Genomic DNA, 25,935 nt, shown 5'->3' with positions numbered 1-25,935 from the left:
GTTGATCCACATCTTGGCTTTTGGGCTGGAAGCTGTAGCCCTGATCCAATGGACTGTTAATTGCCTATGACAAAGCTCTAACTACAATGGTGCATTATAACTGCATAAGTATGGAGACAGGTGCCTGTTTTATATTTCACTGCTGCGCCCTAAGCGTGTGGCAACCCCAATACATAGCAAAGATACGAAGAAGCAGACGGCAGACGGCACTTCTGAAATGGGGTTTATTGGAGTAACTGCTGATGACACCTTACGCGTTTCGGGAGTTATCCCTTAATCATGACCTATGATTAAGGGATAACTCCCGAAACGCGTAAGGTGTCATCAGCAGTTACTCCAATAAACCCCATTTCAGAAGTGCCGTCTGCCGTCTGCTTCTTCGTATCTTTGCTGCTTCCACAGTGGGGACACTGTGAGACTGAGCACCTGAATCGTGGGAAAACGGTGAGCTAGTGCGGTCCTTATTCTTCTTTCTAACCCCAATACATAGTAACATAGTAAGTTAGGTTGTAAAAAAAAAGACACACGTCCATCAAGCTCAACCTTTTAATTTTAATCTGCCTAACTGCCAGTTGATCCAGAGGAAGGCAAACAAACCCATTTGAAGCCTCTCCATTTTGGAGTCAGGAAGGAATTGTTGTCCCCCTCTGAGGCAAATTGGAGAGGCTTCAAATGGGTTTGTTTGCAATTGGAGCAACTTGATCAGCATTCAATAAGATAGATTGCCTGCATTACATACTTACTACTGACTTTCTTAAGCCTGTTTTTATATTGTGCTACGTCATACAATGCAGCTTTTGTACTTGTCTTTACCTAATGACTTTTGATTTCTCCCGGTTGCAGTGTTAGCAGCTGAGCTTTAGAAAGAGGCACAAATAGACTGCTCACAGTGAAAGCTGCAGGGGTCTGTTCTAAAGCACCCGTGACTGTTGGTTACTCATGTAACCCAGCACCTTATCATTTGCCACTTCTGCAATATGTTTCCTTCTCAAGTGATGAGAGATTCGCTTTAAGCGGAAAGAGATACAAAATCAACAAAACCTCAATAACCCTCAAACTGACTTTTATACAATTTAGAACCTGTGGAATTATGGGAGATAAGCGTATGAGCTCACACTCTGGTTTGCTTCCCCTTTATCCATAGCTAAGCATGGTGTAACTCTGTCCCATTTTCTCAACAGCTGAAGGAGTATCAGCAGAAGACGACCACTCCTGCACCAACGGGCGGCAAGAAAAAGAAAAAGTCCAAAGAATCTGATCCTGATCATTCGCCACGGCTCTCTCCAGACCCAGTGAGTCAAACTGCTCATTCATTAATCATCCTGCCCAGTGTAGTGTAACGCTCCTCTCCTTTTATACAGCAATGCCAAATAAACAGAGGCGGACTTCTTCCTTTTCATTGTGAAAATCTGTGATTTCCAGTTTTATTTTATTAGCTCTAAATTGTATGTAGCAGAAATATTAAAGGACAAGTGTATTGATGAGTGCCGATTTGTTAAGCACCACCTAGTGAGTAAAATCAGTAATTCTTTGGGCTCTTACAGATGAGCGTTTTTAGCCACGCTCGCCTGCGTTCCGGTTTCATGCGTTCAGCCACAGGGGAGCACAGGAGTAGACGCACTGAATTCCTTTCAATGGGGCTGTACTCACACAGACGCATGTAAGTGCTGAACACAGGTTGGGAAGCAGCATGTTGCTTTTTTTCTGCAATCGGCGCTTATATGCGTCTGTGTGAGTACAGCCCCATTGAAAAGAATTCAGTGCGTCTACTCCTGCTCTCCCCTGCGGCTGAACACATGAAACCGGAATGCAGGGGAGCGCGGCTAAAAACGCTCGTCTGTAAGATCCCTTAGGCTGGTGCCCATGTGAGGAACACTGGGGAGCAGAGTAAACCTGGTGGCACCTCTATTCCCATTAATGTACCAGAGGAGGTTTTTCTTCTTCATGTAAGAAGCACACTGGCCAGGCCGAAAGGGTTTCCCTTTTCTTGTCGTTTACTGCTTAGAATTGTCTCCATTGTCTTCTCTCAGTGTATCAAGTTATCAAGCTTAATGCTTGTTTCTATAATTGCAATTAACCATTAGCTAGAGAGCTAGAAACTCTGTATGTTCCTGAATTACTGAGCCGCCCCTGAATTACTGAGCCGCCCCTGAATCACTGAGCCGCCCCTGAATCACTGAGCCGCCCCTGAATCACTGAGCCGCCCCTGAATCACTGAGCCGCCCCTGAATCACTGAGCCGCCCCTGAATCACTGAGCCGCCCCTGATCACTGAGCCGCCCCTGAATCACTGAGCCGCCCCTGAATCACTGAGCCGCCCCTGAATCACTGAGAGCTGCCCCTGAATCACTGAGCGCTGCCCCTGAATCACTGAGCGCTGCCCCTGAATCACTGAGCGCTGCCCCTGAATCACTGAGCGCTGCCCCTGAATCACTGAGCGCTGCCCCTGAATCACTGAGCGCTGCCCCTGAATCACTGAGCGCTGCCCCTGAATCACTGAGAGCTGCCCCTGAATTACTGAGAGCTGCCCTGAATACTGAGCGCTGCCCTGAATTACTGAGCGCTGCCCCTGAATTACTGAGCGCTGCCCCTGAATTACTGAGCGCTGCCCCTGAATTACTGAGCGCTGCCCCTGAATTACTGAGCGCTGCCCCTGAATTACTGAGCGCTGCCCCTGAATTACTGAGCGCTGCCCCTGAATTACTGAGCGCTGCCCCTGAATTACTGAGCGCTGCCCCTGAATTACTGAGCGCTGCCCCTGAATTACTGAGCGCTGCCCCTGAATTACTGAGCGCTGCCCCTGAATTACTGAGCGCTGCCCCTGAATTACTGAGAGCTGCCCGACTCAAACACCAGAGACACAAATATTGAATTCTAAACTTCGATTTTGGAAAAACCATAAAAAATTATGTAAAATAATTGAAAAATTTCTTTATTTCTGGGGCAAAATCTAAAAACAACTGAATTGAAAAAGGTGTTTTGAAGGTGAACAGCCCTTTTAATTTCCATTTCTGCTTTTCCAAAATGAGCAGATTTCTTTTCTCCTTCTCTCTCTTTTTCTACCTCCTCCTGCTTTTAGATTCAGGCCTTTCTGGAGGGTCTGGTGTCAGATCTTCATAGATCCAATGGGTTATCTGTCCCATCACTGGACCCTATGAAGGTGAGACGGCCTGGGAAAGACCGCTGGCTTTGTGCTTCACTTTTATGTTGGCTCTCCCCAAACTCACGGCTTTTTAGTTTTTAAGTCATTGCCGTTTTTGATGTATTTTGAGAGCAAATGTTGCTTGTGTTATGCACGGGTGAATATGTGCAATGGATCCTTGGTGCATGCTAACGGTTTATTGCAAAGTGGACTTGCCCTTTAAGTTATAATTTGAATAAGAGACTGGAATATGAATAGGAGAGACCTGAATAGAAAGATAAGTAATAAAAAGTAGCAATAACAATCAGGGTCGGACTGGGCCGGCGGGATACCGGTAAAAAACCTGGTGGGCCCCAGCCCTCATGGGCCCTCGCCAGCCCAGACACGCTCCCCATTTGGCTGGACGCATGCACCGGCGTCCGTGCATGCGCGCATACGCAGCGGTATTCGCACATGAGCCGCCGTTCACGCATGCGTGAGATGCGCGCTGCGGGGGGGCCCTGAGGTATGGAACCCAGTGGGCCCCCAAGGGTCCAGTCCGTCCCTGATAACTATAAATGTGTAGCCTTACAGAGCATTTGTTGTTAGATGGGGTCAGTGACCCCCATTTGAAAGCTGGAAAGAGTCAGAAGGCAAACAGTTCAAAAACTAAAAAAAAATAATGGAGGCCAATTGAAAAGTTGCTTAGAATTAGCCAATCTGTTTTATTTTAAAATCTTTTTTTCCTTGTACTGTCGGGGAATAAAGCTCCTATTGAATGAAGGGAATCTGTGCAGCTTCTCTCCGAGCATTTGCCTGCGGCATTAAGGTGAAATTCCTCCACTCTAGCAGTGGTGCCAAATCCCTGTGGGTTTCATATGAAACCATATTCCCATCCTTGGAGAAATCCGTCGCTGAGCAGCTGTCTGAATAATAGCGTGGATGGGGATTACTTGTCTGTTTCATAGAAAGTGTTAACCGCGCTGCTTGTGTCTGGCCTAGTTTTCCTTTTAAATGGTATGTTCCATGTCGGACGTCTCTAGCACATACAGATATGGGACCTGTTATCCAGAATGCTTGCGACGTGGGGCTTTCCAGACAACAGATCTTTCTGTAATTTGGATCTTCACAGTTTAACGCTACTAGAAAATCATGTACATTACATAAACCCAATAGGCTGGTTTTGTTTCCAATAAGGATTAATAATATCTTAGTTGGGATCAAGTACAAGGTCCGGTTTTGTTATTACAGAAAAAAAGGAAATCGTTTACAAAAATTTGGCTTATGTGGATAAAACTAGGGATGCACCGAATCCACTATTTGGGATTCGGACGAATACCCAAATCCTTGGTGAAAGAGTCAGCTGAAAACCGAATCGGAATCCTAATTTGCATATGGGGCAGGAAAGGAAAAAGTGGAAAAATCTTCTTTTGTGACGAAAAGTTACGTGATTTTCCTACTCGCCTCTAATTTACATATGCAAATTAGTATTTGGATTCGGTTCGGCCAGGCACAAGGATTTGACAGAATCCGAATCCTGCTTAAAAAGTCTGAATCCTGGCCGAATCCTGGATTCGGTGCTTCCCTAGATAAAACTGAGTCTATGTGAGAAGGTCGTGCCGTAATTCGGAACTTTCTGGATAACATTGTTATGATCTACTGTTGCTGCTAAAGGTTCAGTAATGTCAAAATGTACAGCCTCAAGTTATTTGTCATTCCTGCTCCCCATTGTGTGCCATGAAGCTGTCGCTCTACAGAATACTTAAAGCGGTAGTACACCTTTATGTAAACTTTTAGTACGTTCTAGAACGGCCAGTTATCAACTTTTCAATTGCTTTTTAAATTTTTCAATTGTTTGCCTGTCTTTACTGATTCTTTCCAGTTTTCAGATGGGGGTCACTGACCCCCAGCATTTCTGTGTTGCTACAATTTTATTGTTATTGTTACTTATCTTTTTATTCGGCCCTGTTTATATCCCAGGATCTCATTTAAACCACTACCTGGTTGCAGGGAAAAGGTAGACTAGACAGCTGCTGAACAAAACGTGAAATCATTCAAAAAAGTGAAGACCAATTGCAAATTGTCTCAGAATATCAGATCCTACAGCAGGCTAAAATTTTACTTAAAGGTGAACAACCCCTTTAGGGCAAACATGATGTAGCCCTTACTCATTGGCATAAATGTAAACATACAGGGTAATTCTGTACATTCAATCAACTATATCCTCATAGCTTACTTCATATTTGGGAGTAAAGAAATAGATGGTAACACCCTACTCTCTATAGTAGAAAAATGCCCTTACTCATACTCTAATAGCACCCTCAATCCACTCACTCCATCCTAGTCCTGCCTGTCCGACAGGTAATCTTCATAGGTAGGACAGCTACACCCCTTATCTACCTCCCGATATTTGAAACTAAGCTGAATTTTAATTTAAAGGGGAACTTCACCTAAAAAAACCTTTTTTTTCCACAGTGAAAGCAAATGTAATTCTAAACAACTTTCTACTATACATCAATTACACATTTTCACTGGATTTTAAACGTACGCATGAACATAATTTCATATAGAAAACAGTCTTTATTTATCCCTTTCTGTTCTGTCCTTCGGACTCGTAAAACACTGCAGCACAAGTTCTGTTAATCTTCTGACTTCTGCTACATTGTTTCGGGAGTCCGAACCAACACTGCAGAGACAGAGGCTGCTTTCAATAAGATTTACATGTAACGTTAGAAACATATACAATCTGTAATGAACGTATATTGGAATGTTGCTTGGAATGACTTTTTTCTTGTAGAGGTATGGGACCTGTTATCCAGAATGCTCGGGACCTGGGGTTTTCCAGATAAGGAAATTGGATCTCCATATTTAGGGTCTGGCCACACGAGCAGATTCGGGGAGATTAGTCGCCCCAGCGACAAATCTCCTCTTCTTCGGGGCGACAATCTCCCCGAACTGCCTCCTCTTGTCGCCCCGAAGAAGAGGAGATTTGTCGCTGGGGTGACTAATCTCCCCGAATCTACTCGCCAGACCCTTAGTCTACTAATACATTCTTTAAACTTTGACTAAACCCAATAGAATTTTTTTGCTTCCAATAAGGAGTAATTATATCTTCGTTGGGATCAAGTACAAGCTACAGTTTAATTATTATAGAGAAAAAGGAAAAATACAATTTTGAGCTAGAATTATTTGCTTATAATGAAGTCTATGGTATATGGCATTCCGTAATTCAGAGCTTTCTGGATAATGGGTTCCCGGATAACTGATCCCATACTTGTATATTCCAACTGACCTCCTTTACCTATGTGGGAGTTGTTGCTGCTTCCAGAGTATATGATGAGTACAGAGGCATAAATGACAATTGCTTATTTTATGAGTGCAGTTGGCACTTAGAGAATGGGTAGAGCAGGTGGCGGTTTTCCAGAGCCACGCCCACCATTCACTGAAGGAACACTCAGGAAGTGCTGATGTCATCGCTTGCTAGTGATGTAAATAAACAAGGTGAGCCGTGGCTGCATTACATCATGCGGGGCTCATAGATACCTAACTACTGACACAGCCCTCTGCCCAACTGGAACCAGATAAATTAAACTGGCTACTTCCATAGGCACACATTTACCAGGGCACTAAGTTCTCAGTTATGCTTAGGTAGGGGATCTATTATCCAGGCCCTGTAGCTGAAAAAAAACCAACTCATGTTCCAAGGATGCCGAATAATAGATTCTGTACTGTGCCCTAAAAAATAAGGATGCACCGAATCCACTATTTTGGATTTGGCCTAACCCCCGAATCCTTCGTTAAAGATTCGGCCAAATACCGAACTGAATCCGAATCCTGATTTCCATATGCAAATCAGGGGTGGGAAGTGGAAATACATTTATCTTCCTTGTTTTGAGACAAAAAGTCACACGATTTCCCTCCCCAATATGCAAATTAGGATTCTGTTCGGCCGGGCAGAAGGATTCGGCCGAATCCGAACCCTGCTGAAAAAGGCTGAATCCAGAAACGAATCCTGAATTCAGTGCACCCCTACTAAAAAAACACATGCAGTATTACGTCTAAAAATCCACTGCATGTGCTGCATGACCTGCGAGCTCTGCCCATTGTTTGTCTTTGGATAAAAAAACGAAAAAAGAAAACATGTCAGCATGCTTCTATTGTCTGTCGGCTTCCAGAATGGCCCATGTTGTTATTGCCCTGTGCATACTGGATCCCTGCACCGTGGTAGTGCTGCACCCGGCATGCTAGTACAGATATGGGGACCTGTTATCCACAATACTTGGGACCTGGGGTTTTCCACATAACAGATCTTTCCACGATTTGGATCACCATAGATTAAGTCTACTAGAAAATCATGAAAACATTAAATAAACCCAATAGTCTGGTTTTGCTTCCAATAAGGATTAATTATATCTTAGTCGGGATCAAGTACAAGCTACTGTTTTATCATTACACAGAAAAAGGAAATCATTTTTAAAAATTTGGATTATTTGATTATAATACACAAAAGCCATGAATATCCTGTAAATTATATCCTTATAAACGGTGAGTAGTGATGTCATCAGTTATAAACGGTGAGTTCTGATGTCATTTCTGTCACATGACTCACTAAAATTTGTGTATTATAATAAATAAAGTACCCCCAGTTGTAAAATATGAGGATATTAGAAGTTACCTCGGAGTTCCATGACCTGTATAAAAACACTCGGCCTTCGGCCTCGTGTTTTTATATGGTCATGAAACTCCTCGGTAACTAATAATATCCTTATATTTTACAAGAGGGGGTACTTTATTCACTATATAATGAAGTCTGTGGGAGACAGCCTTTCCAAACTATTATTATAACAGAGAAAAAGGAAATTATTTGGAATATTTGGATAAAATGCAGTCTATGGGAGACTGCCTTTCCATAATTAATTAATTATTCTGGATAATGGGTCTCTGGATAACTGATCCCATACCTGTACAATTAAGTTACGAAGATCCAAATTATGGAAAGACCCGTTATCCGGAAAACCCCAGGTCCTGAGCATTCTGGATAACCGTTCCCATACCTGTATTGTCTGTCTGTTCAACCCACAAGCCAATCAGACGGCTACTTTATGGGATGGGCATGTGCATGACTGCCTTTAGAGTGGATAAGTGTCAGCTGAGACCCCAAAATTTGTTAGACTGGGATTCCCTAGTCATGTATGGTATGTTCCAGTAAGTATGCAGCCTTTCCACAAATGCCTGTTGCTCTGTGAACTACAGGCTGTTCTTAATCCCATAGCCGCATAGCTGGCACAGTGGGTCATTTATCAACACTGGGCAAATTTGCCCATGGGCAGTAACCCATGGCAACCAATGAAATTGCTGCATTCATTGTTCTACTTGCAGCTGGTTTTAAAAAAAGCTAATCACTGATTGGTTGGTATCGGTAACTGCCCACGGGCAAATTTGCCCAGTGTTGATAAATGAGCCCCAAGTATTCTTCTTTTGCCCGAGCACAAGTGCCTTGTTTTACCTCTGCCTCGTCACGTAAAACGATCACCCGTTCCCCTCGTTGGTTAACTACTAATCCTTGTTGTGTTCTAACAGGTTTTGGATAGTGACATTAACTCGCATGACGCTGACGATGGCTCAGACAATTGTAAAACCCCAACCATGTCTCACCCTGATAACCCCATATTCCAGGTGTGTGAGTGACACCCATTGTCTCTATTCCTGTCCTTCCAGGAGTCAACGTGGGCCACTGCTGATACAAAACTTATAAATAAAACTATAAAACCTTGAATCTTGTTTGGCTACATATCTATGCATGTCATGAGATTTGGTGATTTATGCCTATACAGGTATGGGACCTGTTATCCAGAATGATCTGGACTTGGGGTTTTCCCAGATAACGGATCTTTCTGTAATTTGGATCGTTATACCTTTTTATAGAAGTCCAAATATTTCTTTGTTAATTAAAAAAAAGTCTGACCAGACTAGAATCCATGATGATTGGACCTTATTTATTATTAAAAAAACATGATTTAATCGGATCAGGGACAAAGACGAAAAAATCCAAATCTTACGACTTTTTCCATCTTTTCGGGTGAAAAAAGCCTTTCCCAAAAAGTCCGAAATAGATGGATTTTTGGGCTCAACCACAGAAACTTCCAAATTGGATAGGGACCTCTCCCGTTGACTCATATAAAGTAGGACTGAAATGGAGGACTTTGGGATTCTGATGTTTTCCATCCTCGGGGTATAATAAATCTCGAAAAATTCGAGTTTTTTCTTTTCCACTAACAATTCAGATTTTATAATAAAAAAAACAAAAAAAACAATTTTTTCGAGATTTATTACACCCCGAGGATGGAAAACGTCAGAATCCCAAAATCCGCCATCTCAGTCCTACTGAGGCTTTATATGAATTTGGATTTTAATAAATAACCCCCTAAGTCTACTAGAAAATCAAGTAAACATTAAATAAACCCAATAGGCTGGTTTTGCTTCCAATAAGGATTAATTGTATCTTAGTTGGGATCAAGTACAAGCTACTGTTTTATTATTACAGAGAAAAAGGAAATCATTTTTAAAAATTTGGACTATTTAGATAAAATGGGGTCTATGGCCCTTCTGTAATTCGGAGCTTTCTGGATAATGGGTTTCAGGATAACGGATCCCATACCTGTACCACTTTTTCTTTTCTTAAGCAAAACAACTATCTGTGCTAGAATTTCTCGGTTGTGGGTTTCCTGCTCTGCAGATTGAAATGGAAAGGAGGAATCTTGGCTGAGACCTGGCTATATGGAAGCTATCCAGTATTCTATCAGTCATGACACTTGCTCTTTATTCCCCCCAGGAAACTGAATATGATGGCAGGAATTCACAGCCAGCGGAGAACAGGTGAGTCTCATATAGTACAAGATGGGGGTGCACTGCTTCTGAGCTCATTATATGACACTCATTAGCTACAAGCACTAAAACCAGGCCAACCTTTTGCTAATGAGAAAAATGCTTTATTAATTATTAATGTCACTAACATGCTGTTAAACCAGAGCTTAAAGGGATACTGTCATGGGAAAACATGTTTTTTCCAAAACGCATCAGTTAATAGTGCTGCTCCAGCAGAATTCTGCACTGAAATCCATTTCTCAAAAAAGCAAACCGTTTTATATTCAATTTTGAAATCTTACACGGGGCTAGACATATTGTCAGTTTCCCAGCTGCCCCCAGTCATGTGACTTGTGCTCTGATAAACTTCAATCACACTTTACTGCTGTACTGCAAGTTGGAGTGATATCACCCCCCGCCCCCCAGCAGCCTAACAACAGAACAATGGGAAGGTAACTAGATAGCAGCTCCCTAACACAAGATAACAGCTGCCTGGTAGATCTGAGTCAATAGTAAAAACCAAGTCCCACTGAGACTGATTCAGTTACATTAAGTAGCAGAGATAACAGCCTGCCAGAAAGTAGTTCCATCCTAAAGTGCAGGCACAAGTCACATGATTGGGGGCAGCTGGGAAATCGACAATATGTCTAGCCCCATGTCAGATTTCAAAATTAAATATAAAAAAAAATCTGTTTGCTCTTTTGAGAATTGGATTTCCGTGCAGAAGTCTGCTGGAGCAGCACTATTAACTGATGTGTTTTGAAAAAACAGTATCCCTTTAACGTCATTATTTATTCATATACTGTACTGCCAACAAGTTTTGCTTTAAAATGGTTTTAGAACAGGAGACCCACACATACAAGCATTTCAAGATGGAACTGCTCACAAGAACTCTGTATTTTTATCCCCCAGGTCTCTCTCGTCAACAGACGGCCTCCGGCAACTTTCAGAACAACTTAACGGCTTTGTGTCACAGGTAGGTGCATTGATTTTTAGCCTCGTCCTATCCCCGCCAGTAGTTTCTAGAAGTGTTGCCATGTATTTTTGTACAGATTAAAGAAATTAAATATATGAATGGGACCTGGGGTTTTCCGGATAACGGATCTTTCCATAATTAAATAAACCCAATAGGCTGGTTTTGCTTCCAATAAGGATTAATTATATCTTAGTTGGGATCAAGTACAAGCTACCATTTTATTATTACAGGTATGGGATACCGGTTAACAGATCTTTCCATAATTTGAATCTTTATACCTTAAGTCTACTAGAAAATCATGTAACACACATGTATTTGCTGAATGAATGGGAAATGACCCAAATTCATGTATGGCGCCATCTTTAGAGGATGTTTAAGGGGCGAAGCTATTTTATCTTTATATTTAACACTTCTTTCCAGGTTTTCTGTTTATAGATCAATGTGTAAATCATATCACCATGAATATATTGCCTAAAATATTTAGAAAATATATAGTTGATGTCCCCTTTTAGCTGTTAAGCATACTAAATAAATCGGTTATTTCTGTGATGTCTCTTTTTGCCTTTTAGTCAAATTCCTATGTTAACGGAGAAAATATCATCTCAAGTAGCAGCCCAGAACTGGAGGTAAGGTTCCTTCAATGGCTGTTACCCTCACCTGCTGTCTCTCTGTATTCTGTATGGCCGCTGTCACCTGTCTCCTGCCTTCAAATATAATCATAAAGTTCTTACGCACTCCTTTTAGCCATCCCTGTACTGCAGCACAGAGAGATCCTCGGGTACCGTGGGTATTCTCAAGCTTGTAATGTGCTGCAGAATATTTTCTCATAGGTTTGGGGAGGATATTTTTGATCTAAATGTCTCTTCTATGCTTCCCCCCTTTTTTTCGTTCTTCCTAAATGAAATGCATGCGCGCTGCAGTCTCGTTTCCAGGAGCTGGCTGCTGCTCTGGACTCCAGCAATCTAACCAACAACCAGTTCAGTACAAAGATAGAGGAACTGGTAAGAGCCAAATTTGCCCTGCACCCTCCTTGCATCCTCTGCTGTGTGCCCCTTTAAAATTACACTGTCTTTTGTGTTTTTTTCCCTCTGTATTTGTGCAGCAAACCTTTCCAGCATGTGCTACATGCCTTTTCTATATTCACCTGTGTTTTTATGCATTGTGTTGATGTAGTGTTGCCACCCGGCCGGTATTTTACCAGCCTAGCCGGTAAAACACCAGCCAAGGCCGGGGCCGGTATTACAAGTTTACCAGCAATGTAGCTGCCGGTAAATTTGTAATACACTTAAAAAAAGCCCGTGGCCTGCCCCCAGCCTGCTCCAAACTTACCTTTTTTCCTGGGCTTCTTGGCAAATTTGTGCGTTTGGCTCCGCCCCCTTTGACGTCACGATCCGGCCAGCCAATGGCGCTCCTCGCCCCCTTTATCGTCACGGCCCGCCACTTTAAGACCGCCCCTCCACCTGCCGGTAAATGTTATTTTAAAAGGTGGCAACCCTATGTTGATGGCAAAGACAAATGGACCTTGTGTTATCATTATGGCTTATAAAGATGGAGAAGGCCTGGACTCACACAGCATGTGATATCTCATATACTTGCCTAAACTCCTGATCTTTTTGACCCTTTGCCACTGGATTTGTGGAACTTGCTTCTGCAGTAATGGCAACCAACCCCTTCCGCACCCATTATATTTAGGATAAGAGTCAGGCTATGGGCACTCATGCTGTTAGCAGCTGTTGTCAGCCAGCATATTTTGGCAGGATAAGAGAAGCAGATCCTCTCAGTGCCCCTGCTCCATTGATTTGAATTTGATCAGCCTCTGTGTGGCGCACACAGGTTGAGGTCAACCCAAATACTGACCTCCGCTGAGTGTGACCTCACACAGTCTGACCAGATTCAAATCAATGGAGCAGGGGCACGGAGAGGATCTGCTTTTCTCATCCTGCCAAAATATGCCGGCTGACAACAGCTGCTAACAGCCTGTGTGTCCATAGCCTTAGGCTAGTGGCAGACTGGGAGATTAGTCACCCAACGACAAATCTCCCCTACTTCGGGAGACTACCCTCCCCAAATGCCTTCCCGCACGCAAGAATACGAATAGCCAATGGGATGGCATACATTTCCTCACATTGCCTTACGAGGAAACTTCGGCCGACTTCAAAATTCCAAAGCAATTCGTATGCCATCCGGCTGGTGATTCATATTCATGCCGGCGGGAAGGCGTTTCGCCGAGATTAGTCGCCCGAAGAAGAGAAGATTTGTCGCTGATGCATGTGCCACCTCCCTTAGAGGTGCAGGGGCAACTGTCATAAACCAGTGGAGTACAGGTGTCAATGAAGTCTGTGCCAAACCCAAGATCACCCCAACTCTCTTTACTGGCTTACGGAAAGGCATCAGTAATTGTTAGCATAATAATAATAATAATTCTTTTTAAAACTATATTTTTATAATGTGTCCTTTGTTGTATATCTTGGACGCTCCAGAGATGCCACATTTTCCTTTCTTGAGAATAGAGTAGTTGGCACCACCTACCGTAGACATCTGGAAGTTCTTAGCCCTCGATCTTGATTTGTATAGCAGGAACCTTCCCTTATACATTCACCTCTGAGATCTGCTTATTAGGGGTTTTAGAAGATGCGATCCACAATAATTGTGAATTCTTTTCCTGCAATCCTGTTGAACAAAAAAAAGTATTTGCTTAAATCAAGGATCCCTGCGCTGCTCATCTTAGGTCTTATTTCATTTTTTTTATGTTATGTATCATAGCTCTGCATCTTATTAAGTTACTTATACGTCATTTGTGGAAGGAGATGCACAGCACTATGCAGATGAATATGAGGAATAATATATTTTTATTTAAACAGAAACAACAAAATCAAGAGATTGCAGATCTGATGGAAAAGGTAAATAAGTCTTATCTGTCTTACTCTTCTCATCTTTCATTATAACTGTGGTTGCTAGAATGAGTAAGACCCTAACAACTAGTTAAGCAGTTTATATTCTCTTACTGGAGAGCTGAAGAACAATAATAATGGAATAATCGAAACCATAGAAAATAAGCGCCAATGCATATTGTCTGAGACAATATCAATTTCTTATTGAGGGGCACTGGAGTAACAAGGCAGGACTTTTCATTTTAATTAACTCTGATTATACTGCCTTTTGCATAATCCAGACAACAGACAGGCCTGAAGTCTTGCAAAGGCTATTTCTGCCTTTACAAGACATCAACTGTGTATGCCGTTCAATACTGTCTTCTCATTCTGTGGGGCCCCTTTCTGTCTCTTAGAACTGGGAAATGTGTTGCTCCATGCTCCCTCTCATCCTATTACAGATACAGCATGGAGAAGGATCTTCTTTAGAAAGAAACAGGGGGACAGGAACCCTCTACACCCATGAGCCATACTCCTTGGTTCTCAACATGTAAAGTCATACATGAGCCGGTATTAGCTGCTGACTTCTGAATGAATCTGACTTATTGGCCCATGAATGACCATTCATTGGCCATTAATCAATGTTTGGCCTGTCTGTTTAAAAACCTTGAGACAGAATTGGCCAGTTTAATATTATCCTTTTCTGACAGGCCTGTATAAGCCCATATTATTATCAGATTATGGTCTTGGGTAGGCATGCAGTCAGACCAACCTAATTAGGTCCACCAGAGATCCACTCGTTTGGTGACATCCCTTTCTTTTTGGGGAACCTCTTATGCCATATGTGGTTGTCCCTGGGCCATTAAGAAGTGCACGTCAGGACAGGTGGAATATTTGTATTTGCACAACTGTATAACATCCAAATATATATGCCATTATCCAGCTATAGCTCCTGCTAAATGAGTCCTGCTAGCAGCAATGTTTAGCAAATAAGCACTTTGCTGCTTTTAATGCAAGAAACAGAAGTTGTTTGAGGGTGGAATATTGATATCAAAATGAAAAGGAATAACATTGTTCTTGTACTTGTCAGTGAATTTATTTTAGGAAAGTGGACATTTTTTTTGAATATTTTGTATTTGCACAGGAGAAAAAAGGTTTTGAACAAAAGTTTGTGAAGGAGCAAGGTGCACTGAGGGAACAACTGCAGGTGAGAGCCCTTATAGCTTGTTTGAATTGGTCAGTAGCTGTAGTGGACTCTGGTGGGAAGATGGGACTTGAGACTGGAGTGAAGGATGAGAAGGTGGTGCAAGAGTAAATGACAGAAAAGGAGAACTGGATCTTGGGAGGCCAATAAGAAGGTGGAATGGGTTGGTGCTTCACTAGTGAAAAGTTCGGGTAGGAATATGGAAGGCTGAAGGATAAATCGAAGGTAGCGTAAAAGTGGGGAAGGCTACAGTGAAAGTGTAACCGGATCACTGGAGGTGTCAAATGTTTAAAGGTGGAGCAGCAGTGTGGAAGATTAATGATGACGTAGCATGGAGTTCAGGTAGGAAGGTGGACTGGAAGTGTGGAAAGCAGGTGAGAAGCCAGAGCATGGGAGTCGGTGGGAAGGCAGAGTTAGTTTGATATAGTAAATGGGATTGTTAATGCCTGTTATAAAGTGGAGAAGCATAAAAACAGTTGTTAGTTTTATTGCTATGGGTGAGGCCTACCAATACCTTTTTGACTTCCAGGTTCACATCCAGACTATTGGCATCTTGGTCTCGGAAAAATCCGAGCTGCAAACAGCTCTATCTCACACACAGCAGGCTGCACGGCATAAAGCAGGTACGAGTGAATGCCTCACAGCCTTTTCATTATGCATATATATATATAAGCTCGGTCAGAAGACACTAAAGCACTTTTGCTATGGCATCAAGTGGGATTCAGTGTTTTTCAACAGCTTAGGGAATAGGGATTACATAGGGGAAACCCTTTGTCAACTAAATGAAAGGAAACCAGACTGTAAATGTCATTATAGCGAACATCATCTGGGTAAACACAAAATGGAGACAGAAGCTCTGAAACATGCCAGTTACTCCCCTTGCAGCGCAAATTGCTGTCAGAGAGAAGGAAAAAGTCCTTGTCTCTGAAATGACTAATTATAATGGAAACAAACAACACTAAACAATTTGGGGGGGGAAAAGGATTTATTTGTAAATAGCAGCATTGGTGAGTGTGATTTTTGTGCAGCTGAGTCTGAGGATCTTGCACTACGTTTGCAATCTACCAGACAGAGAGTGGCAGAGCTGGAACGGACTCTCTCTTCCATTTCGGCACAGCAGAAGCAGGCGGAAAAGGTACATTTTCTTTTGCCTTATTCAATTTTCTACACTGAAAACATGATTATTATTTTGTAAGACCAGTAGTGTTGAAACTATGAGATAACGTCAGAATGGACCAGACATATCGGCACTACCCAGGGCAATCTCTCCTGCACTAGCATTGCCAAAAATGCCAACTATAACAGAGTTTGTTTTACTTCAATCAGTTTACATATTTGTCAAATTTATTTTCACTTTTCAGCTGAATAAGGAACTAGAGAAGGAACGCGATGGCCTTCGACTTGAGTCCTTGAAGAACAGGTGGGTATGCCCTGCTTGCGGGATTCTGGGTTCGTTACCAAACAAGCACAGATTAACGTGACTTTTCCATTGTTCAGTAAAAGCAACGAGGAGCTGAAGCAGCAAAACTCTGAGCTCTCTGAGAAACTGAACACGCTTATTTCTGAGAATGCAGCCATGAGGTTGGAGGCAGGAGATCTTATGAAGAAGCTGGAGATGGCCGAGCTCATGATTCAACAGGTACAGTCTGTAAGATGACCACAAGTAGATATCTGGAGCAGATACGCTATATATCCAGATATACTTAAAATACACTTGAACCTACTTTTAATTAGCACAGTTGTCCTATATGCAGAAAATGGCCTTCCAGTATGCTTAACTCGGATGATCACAGTATAAATTACTGGATATAGAGCTGTATAGATGAAGCAAAAAGGGCCAATTAGCTGGGCTGTATTTCTTAGTAATCTTACAAAACACCATCAATCTTGTCTTTTTTTTTTTGTTATGCTTTATGTTGTATGTGAAGTTCTCCAATCATACAGGAGCGCCAGACACAAATCAGCAGCTTCGGATGGTTTTGGAAGAGCGAGATCAGCTTGGAGTCCAGTTAGCACAGGTAGGGCATGACCCGGTGCTGCAACAAGGGAATGGGGAGAAAGAGGTTTTTCAGAAATAACACTTTCTTTGGTTATAGATGTCCGAGACTATCCAACAACTAACAGCTGAACGTGACCAGTACTTAGAGAATCTGAAGGAAGAAGGGTTTGTCTGGCAGGAAAGAGTCCGGCTTCTTTCTGAACAGGTGAACGGCTGGAATGGGATTCTGTTTTGTTAAATAGCATAGAAATTGTAAATTACTTTCCAGGCTTTTGCCTGATAAATGTGTATTTTTCTCTTCCATGCCTAAGCTGCTAATGAAAATATGGGAATTTAGAAGTATTCCACATTGTGGCACAGCAGCCCAGTAATATTTTTTTAAGCATATGCTCTTAATCTGTTCCATTAAGTTGTTTCTTGCATCCACTCATTCCATCATGTTCCCTGACTGTTTTTTGGGGTTGAAAGAAAATATAGCTTTTTTTTCTGGCTAGTTTGTAGAAGTGAGGTGTGAAACTGCAACACTGGAACCTTAAAAAATTTGAGAACCAGCTAAATAACTTAATATGACAGTCACCTTGTTGTAATTCTATGTAATTTTTACTTCCTTTTAGATTTTCACCATAACTACCACAAAAAAACGCCCAAAACAAAGCTACTTCTTTAAGTGAAGTTATCATACAGAAATCCTCTGTAGTCCTGTTTATATTTATGATATCTGGAGCTGCAGTTAGAATGCTATTCTTTCCTTCATAGATCCAGACCTTGGGCCAGGAGAAACATACAGCCCAGGTACAGGTGGAACAGTTGGAGACGAGGGTTACAGAGCTTTTGCTGGCATCTGGTATGTGCAGGGAAGAAACCAAATATTATTAAGAGTATTGTCTCACATCAGCTCTGTGATGCTCCACTCAACATTATGATTTATTTTAATCCCACTTCTTTGCTATTTCAGCAGCTGAGCTAACAGACACTGAGCCCACACCACTTTCAGGACCCTCTGAAATTGAGCTGGCCTTGCAGAGAGAGGTGGAGCAGCTACAGCAGAATTTAAATGATCTGCAGGACAGGTATCAGGCTCAGGTGCAGGACAACAGTCAACTGAGCTGGCTAAACCAGGAACAGGAAGAGCGCCTGCTGGAACTGGAGAAGACATTACAACGCCAAAGTGAAGATAATGTAGACAAGCAGCAGATCCTGGAAAACATGCAGAGTGATAAAGCCACGATCAGCCGGGCACTGACCCAGAACAGGCAACTGAAGGAACATTTGGCTGAGCTCCAGAATGGATTTGTCAAAATGGTAGGGGTCTTCGTATATATAAACTCCTACCTTCGCTTCCCTCTGGTCTAAATTGTTCTCACGCGGAACCTATATACTGTATCCGAGCTAATGCTGGAGAGCAGATTGTTCTCGTCCATTTATTTCTCCATCCCAGTAGGACACAGCAGCCTGATCAGCCTTATCAGTCTATAGTTGGGCAGGTTCAAAATCTGATAACCAGTTAAATGTTGTAATTTGGCACACACCTCTGATGCTTGGTGAAGTGTGAGAGCTTCTCTTCCTCTGTTTTAACTTATTTATGTCACGTTTCTCTTAACTCACACCTTAATATATCTGGGTATGGTAAATACAATGACCTTAGATTGCAGAGGAACTGCGTGCCAAAGACAATTGGGAATGTGAACCATATTAAAATCACTTAGAACCAGGAAAGATCCTCAGATTATTCTGATAACCCCAGCTCTCCATATACCATTAGAAATTGATTTGCTGTTATTTTAAGGTGCAAAATAGATAGATGAGCAGATATCTTGTCTCACTGTTCTTAGTTCTGTTTCACTGTCCTTGTGGCCATTTTGCTCTTCTCTTAGCATTTGTTTTGAACTTTCCATATATAACCCTGGTATGTATTAACTGGCTGATCCACTTACTGTTCTGTAATCTTTCCAGACAAATGAAAACATGGAGCTCACCGATGCATTGCAGAGTGAGCAGCATGTGAAAAAGGAGCTGGCCAAGAAGTTGGGGCAGTTACAGGAGACTTTGGGCGATTTTAAAGAGCAGGTCAGCAAGGGGTGTGGTGTGTCTACAAATGCTGTTTTTTATTGCACGGTGCAGAGTGATACTGATTTTGGTCTCTCTGTGTCCTTTTTTGACTAGCTGGCTGCAAAGGAGCAGGACATACAGCTTCTGCAGAGTCAGCGAGATGAGGTCTCTGCTCACCTCCAGCAGTACAGTGCAGCATATCAGCAGGTTTCCATTGAGAAAGAAGAGATCCAGAGGCAGTATCTCCTGCAGGCTCAGCTTATGGACAGATTGCAGCACGAGGAGGTGCAGGGGAAAGTCAGTGCAGAGATGCACCAGAAGGAGTTGCAAAAGAGCAGAGTAAGTGTCAACTTATGGCTAATAGCACATGTATCATTTTATCCGCAGGCACACAGCATTTTTAGGCACAAGCATTTCTGCAAGTTTCCCATTGTACTCAATGATATGGGCATATCTCTGCACCCAAAAATGCCATTGGAGAATACCCTACATGTTGCATTCATCTATCATGAACTATTGTATATAGAAGCTTATTGTATTCCCTGTTGAGAGAGATGTCATTATTCTGACAACCAGTACTTTCCTCCTAAAGGATTTTTTCTTCCAAATATTTGTTACATTAGTTCCTTTGATAGTTTAGTTTCCTATGATAGATGTGTAACACAAATGCAGTGTGGATGAAACCAAAGGAGCAAGAGACAGCTCATGTCCCACCTTTCATTTGCGAGTGCTCTTTCCACGTTGCGTGCATTACATACTGCTTAATAAAAATAAGTAATAATAAGAGGCTCATTCAGCACAAATTGGTACAGTAGTAAACATATTTGCCTTCTGTTTCAGGAGAACCTGGAGCTTCTCACCAAAGAAAACCAAGAGCTAAGAGCGCAAGTGCTCCAGATCCGTAGTGAGCCAGATAGCAGAGTGCTCAATAGGATAGAAGGTGAGGCATGAGCTGCTTTGATTAGCAATGATATTTATTCTCTTGCACATTTAAGTAAATCTCACTCCTATATATATATCTGACAGGAGATGGAGTGGAGAGTGAAGTGTATGAAGATGAGATTCCCAAGGCTTCTCTGGACATCCCTGAGGACTTTGAAAACAGAGAAGAGATGGTGAGTGTCATTAGTTTCAAATCTCATTTCTATTGTTGCATTTTTTTCTGCTTCTCTAAATTGTTGCTGTATTGCGGTCTCCCTGTTAATGACTCTTTTTTTCCAATCTGGTATTTGCCTGCAGGTAACATTCATCACCTCTTCCATAGCAAAGGTGCAAGGGCAGCGGGAAGAGGTGGAAAGACAGCTGACCGAACAAAAGAGGTACTGTCAAGATCTATTGCGTCAGATATCCGAGATAAGGCGGCAGCAATCATCTGGAACAATGCATCATGCAGCAGGTAATACTGCCGCTGATACTTATACCTGCAACTTGTAATAGTTGATTTCAGTTATTTAATCCTAATTCACCAACACCAAAATATAATTTTCTTAACTGCAGGAGAATGCCCATATGGCTCAACTGCCTAATTACCAAGAAGCAGAGACCTGCACTAATCTAATAACAGGGACACCAAATATTTACACCCACTTAGACCTGTTACTCACCCTTATCCACCCCAGCTTCACCTGTGGCCTCACCCATGCCAAAAACATGGAAGTGAGGAATATGGGAGACCAGGGAATTTGTAGGAAGCTAGTGGATAAGTTTGGACCATTTTAAGTTATGCACTTTCACTTCTATACTGTACATTCAGGTAGCATTGGTTTCTATTAACCTGTAACCAATATATAAATTCCCATGTGATGTTTTTTATCTATAGCTCTTGGTATGGAAAGCATTCCCAGAGAGGTGTATGATGCATTGCAAAGTGCCATGGAGAAACTTCAAGTGAGTAATCCAGCCTACACGCGAGTCTGTTACAATCATTCACTGCTTGTTCTTGTTCCCTGATAATGTGACACCTTACTTTGTATAAATTAGTTACTGTAGCTTATCAGGGTATTGTACGCTAGATATTTTTCATTTAAATAAATGTGCACAGATGACAGCTGGCTTTTGAACAAAATGTCCTATTCATTGCAGAAAACGTTACATAAATATTGGCATGTGTATATAACTACACTGTTAAGTGTCTTGTTACCTATGCAGCTTGCTTTTTTTTGCTTTATCGTATGGAAACTTCATGTCATCAGATACCCCGTGTAATAGTTTTGTGCGTCATTTGTTATAATCTGCTTGCTGACCATATTCTCTGCTTCCAGCTCCGGTTTACTGACTTGAAGCAGGAGAGAGTGGAGCTAAAGGATCGCGTAGAAGAGCTGGAGCATCGATGTATTCAGCTGTCAGGAGAAACAGACACTATTGGTAAATTGTAGCACTAATTGATGTTTCTATTGAAATACATAATCATCCATAATTGATGGTCTTAACCCAAGCCAACGTTTGTGCATTCTGTAGGAGAATACATTGCACTTTATCAGAGCCAGAGAGCTATACTGAAGCAGCGTCATAATGAAAAGGAGGAGTACATTAGCCGACTGGCTCAGGACAAAGAGGAGATGAAGGTAGGTGTTAGGCTAAGAGTGAGAAGATATATATCAGAAAAACTGTCCGTCTTCCTGAGGACAAATAGTTGAATTATGCAATCTTTCTGATTTGTAGGCTAAGCTGCTGGAATTGCAAGTCTTGGTCATGAGGCTGGTAACTGAGCGCAATGAATGGTACAGGAGGTTTGTGGAAGCAACCCAGGGTCCCCAGACAGGGCCAGGAGAGTTTCCAGCAGAAAACCTTATGGAACTTGAAGCAAAAGAGTATGGAGGTAAGTTGTGGGCAGCAGAGGTTGCGGATTAGCCAGGGAGCAGCAGAGGTTATGGTTTATCCAGGCAACAGCAGAGGTTGCAGCTAGCAAATCGGCATGTGGGTGGCAACAGACGGGTGGGCAGGTGGCTGCAGCAGGGTGATGATTGCGGCAGGAGGGTTGGATGTGTGGTTGGTTGGAATTGTATAGCCTTATGCTCTTGTACCTCTTTGGACCACCTCTGCTTGAAAATCATCAAAATGTTTTAAATTATGTATACTAGGGATGCACCGAATCCCAGATTTCATTTGGAATTTGGCCGAATCAGAACCATTTTTAGCTGGATTCGGATTTGGCTGAATCCGAGAGCCTGTTTGAACCAAATCCGACCTTCTAGTATGGAGTAAATTTAGAATAATTTTGCTCTGGCTTTTTACACTCACACATCAGCAATTTCTGCCTGGGGCAAGGGATTGTTATTTGTACACAAGGATTCAGCTGAACCCATAAAAGAAGGCATCCCTAATTATGGCTAAAAAAACCCTTAGAATTACAGGTTTCTTCATTAAGCAAAGAAACAAATTTTGTACTGAATACATCTAAACTGAATTGTCTTATAAGGTTCTAATAGTGTGAGCTCTAGTACTGTGGAGGGATATTGTCTTGTTTATCCCTAACCCCTATATGTAACCACATTTTGTCTCATTGTAGCTCTGGAGGAAGTCAGCTTAGAAGAGGATGGGGGACAGGAAAAAGTCCAGTCATTGCCTCATTTGGCTGCCCCTCAGGAACGACCAAACCCAACCTCTGGATCAGAAGACCCAACCACTAAGCAAATTATGCAACTTCTGCATGAGATACAAAATCCCCAGGAACGGCCCGGTGCCTTGCTGCAGAATCCCTGCATCCCCTTTTTCTACCGTGCCGACGAGAACGACGAGGTCCGAATTATGGTGATTTGAGCGAGGAGTTGACTTGATGTATCCATCCCTCTTTTTCCCATGCCGACGCCTTCTTGTGCTGGGATTCGTTTTCTCCAAGGACACATTAGAAGTGATTTGCTTTGGGATGGGGAAGGGCTGAAGATTGGCAATTAATGGGATGGATGTAGAGAACTGTTGCCTTCCTGTGCTGAATTTTAGTTCTCTTAGTGAATAGTCCGTGAAACAGGAAATTTGCAGTATTTCCTTCCACCCCAGGGAACCCCTGTATTGCACAGGCCTATGGATTATACCATTAAGTGCAGACTTGTTTCCAAACTCTAGTTAAAAGCTGCTATTTCCATCTGCTCAACCCCATCCACTTGAATAGTCGGCCTTATTTCCTGATTCTTTTGTTTTATTTGTACATATCTCAAGCACTACTGTTTCATGTGACGTTGACAGCGAGTAGAATGGTGGTTTGAAAATGAAGTGGAGGGTTAGACAGTTGGAGATTGTCCTTGGGATAAAACCAGTCTCCAGGTGAAGTTGCACAGTGTCAAATAAACTGCTCCGGCTAGCAAAGCCTTAGTAGAAAAGATAATATGATCACCACGTTGATTGTGCTGTGTTATTCATTCTCACATCATAAGCAATCCTTCGTGACTCCGTGGAAAAAGGATTTTTTTTGGGGTAAAGGCAGGTGATTGACGTTGCTTGTTACTATGCAGCCCAAGGAATCTCTTTTGCATTGAGCTGATCTCATATCCACGGGCTACGTGGGACAAGATTTTAAACTGTTTTAACTAGGGATGCACTATTTTGAAATATTTGTGAAAAATTCAGCCGAATACCGATCCGAATCCTAATTTGCACATGTGAATCAGGATCGGTAATGGAGTCGTGTGGGCAGCGCACGGCTAAATAAGTTACTTCCTTGTTTTGTGACAAAGTCGTGTGATTTTAAGGATTCGGTTCGGCCAGGCACGAGGATTCGCCACAATTCCGAATCCTGCTGGAAAAGACTGAATACCAAACCAAATCCTGGATACTGTGCATCCCTTGTTTTAACAGCTGCAGAAATTACGTATAAGGGTTTATTTTGCATTGTAAAAAGCTCAGAAATGGTCAAAACACAAGATCTTATGAAAAATATAAGTAGAAGAGCAGGTATGTTCTATCCAAAGTCCTTTCTAAGGGTAATTCAGAATGAAACTGATATTGACTGAACCCGGTACGTTGTCAGTAGGGATGCACCGAATCCACTATTTTGGATTCGGCTGAATCGACCGAATCCTCCGTGAAAGATTCCCGAACCGAATCATAATCTGCATATGCAAATTAGGGTTGGGAAGGGGAAAACATCTTTTACTTCCTTGTTTTGTGACAAAAAGTAAAGAGATTTCCCTCTGCACCCCAAATTTGCATAGGATTTGAATTTAGTTCGGCTGAAAAAGGCCGAACCGAATCCTGGATTCGGTGCATCCCTATTTGTCAGACACATCGTGCAGCTCTGCAATCGGTAGTTACAATCATTGCATTCAATCCGGCTTCTAAAAATGCATACAGAGGTTCTTTTTGCTTGTTTGTTTTTAAGTAAGGAGTAGCAGAAGATGTAGCCATGAGCAGCGGATAAAATAAAACACTGACAAGCAGAAACATTTATTTAATATTTCAAAGTCATTGATTGCCCTGCAGTGCACCTTGAGATATTGAGGCATTTGCACCTTGCCAATTTCTCTGTTTAAAGGGGTTGTTCCCCTTTAAATTAACTGTTGGTATGATGTAGAGAGTGACATTCTTAGACAATTTGCAATTGCTTTTTATTATTTATGGTTTTTGAGTTATTTAGCTTTTTATTCAGCAGCTGCAATTTCAACCATCTGGTTGCTAGGGTCCAAATTACCCTAGCAACCAGGCAGTGACCTGAATAAGAGACTCTGAATATGAATAGGAGAGGCCTGAATAGAAAGATGAGTAATTAAAAGTAACAGTATCAATATATTTTGAAGCCTTACAGAACATTTGTTGTTTAAATGGGGTCAGTGACCCCCATTTGAAAGCTGTAGTCAGAATGAAGAAGGCAATTCATTCAAAAACTATAAAAACCAATTCAAAGGTTGCTTCAAACTGCATACTAACAGATAACTTGAAGGTGAACCACCCCTTTAAAGGGGTAATGCTCAGAGTGCCTTAATGAGCATTTGTTTAATTTATATTTTATGATATTAGCGGTTTTTAAATTCATGAATGTGTAAACTTTGGCATCAGGCAGCAACTGGGCAGAGAGGCAAAAGTTTACTTTACTGAAGCAGGAAGCATCTCATGATGCTTTCCTGCTTATCTCTCTCTTTTTTTTTTGTTAATGTGACAGGAGCGATAGACCTGAGCAGGTAAAGCCCCAGGAGACCCTCTCTACTTCAATAAATGAAGCTGTTGCCCTTCTGGTGCGGCTGACTAACTGGGGGTTACACTTTCATGGTATTAGCAGTGTAAAAACTACTAATATCATTAAATGTAAAGTAAAACAAATGACTAAGTAAATCAATTTCAGGAGTGAACTCTGAGCAGTTTTGCATTAAAGGGGTTGTTCACCTTTAAATTAATCTTCTAGTATGATGTAGAGAGTGATATTCTGAGGCAATTTGCAATTGGTTTTCATTTATTATTATTTGTGGTTTTTGTTATTTTGCTTGTTATTTAGCAGCTCTGCATTTTTCGCCGTCTGGTTGCTAGGATTCAAATTACCCTAGCAACCATGCATTGATTTGAATAAGAGACGGGAATAGGAGAGGCCTGAATAGAAATAGGAATAATAAAAAGTAGCAATAACAATACATTTGTAGCCTTACAGAGCATTTGTTTTTTAGATGGGGTCACTGAGCCCCATTTGAAAGTTGGAAAGCGTCAGAAGAAGAAGGCAAATAATTTAAAAAAAAACGATAAAATATAAATAATAAAGACCAGTTGAAAAGTTGCTTAGAATTAGATATTCTTTAACATATTAATTTTTACTTAAAGGTGAACCACCCCATTAACATTTGACTTCTTTAAGAGGAAGGGGCATGCACTAACACATAACCCAGTTTTTCTAACACCCCATACCTTCTTGGTTTCAGAAATAGTTGATGTTGAA

At 41.8% G+C, this 25,935-nt stretch overlaps 2 protein-coding genes across 4 annotated transcripts in view; one reads left to right on the top strand and one right to left on the bottom strand.

The window, feature by feature from the left end:
* The first annotated feature begins 1,185 nt into the window (after positions 1-1,185).
* On the top strand, positions 1,186-23,403 carry LOC108704464 (golgin subfamily A member 2-like). Of its 2 annotated transcripts, XM_041573180.1 has the most exons (27): positions 1,257-1,292; positions 3,079-3,159; positions 8,701-8,796; positions 9,953-9,996; positions 10,897-10,960; positions 11,530-11,586; positions 11,881-11,961; positions 13,822-13,860; positions 14,975-15,037; positions 15,564-15,657; positions 16,063-16,169; positions 16,396-16,454; positions 16,532-16,673; positions 16,963-17,052; positions 17,131-17,238; positions 17,790-17,877; positions 17,992-18,335; positions 18,987-19,100; positions 19,197-19,421; positions 19,923-20,022; positions 20,109-20,197; positions 20,322-20,478; positions 20,902-20,969; positions 21,344-21,446; positions 21,540-21,646; positions 21,744-21,900; positions 22,591-23,403. In XM_041573180.1, exons 2-27 carry the CDS (start codon positions 3,154-3,156, stop codon positions 22,839-22,841), a joined length of 2,853 nt encoding a protein of 950 aa, XP_041429114.1. In that variant the 5' UTR covers positions 1,257-1,292; positions 3,079-3,153; the 3' UTR covers positions 22,842-23,403. The 2 variants fall into 2 exon arrangements, with proteins under 2 accessions (XP_041429115.1, XP_041429114.1); XM_041573181.1 differs by lacking the exon at positions 3,079-3,159 and having other exon boundaries at positions 1,186-1,292; positions 17,989-18,335.
* Positions 12,287-25,935, bottom strand: part of kyat1.L (kynurenine aminotransferase 1 L homeolog) — a 30,073-nt gene continuing 16,424 nt past the window's right edge. The window contains exons 16-17 of one of the 2 annotated variants that reach the window (XR_005963161.1): positions 13,490-13,630; positions 12,287-12,420 (exon numbers count right to left, since the gene is read on the bottom strand). The gene's annotated coding sequence lies outside the window, so the exon portion shown is untranslated. Of the gene's footprint in view, positions 12,421-13,489; positions 13,631-21,268; positions 21,422-25,935 lie in introns of those variants that run through there. The other variant, XR_005963162.1, reaches the window with a different exon arrangement.

This window comes from Xenopus laevis, chromosome 8L (assembly GCF_017654675.1).
Source record: "Xenopus laevis strain J_2021 chromosome 8L, Xenopus_laevis_v10.1, whole genome shotgun sequence".
Classification (NCBI taxonomy): domain Eukaryota; kingdom Metazoa; phylum Chordata; class Amphibia; order Anura; family Pipidae; genus Xenopus; species Xenopus laevis.
Note: the sequence above shows the minus strand (reverse complement) of the source record. Positions and strands in the feature narration are given on the sequence as shown.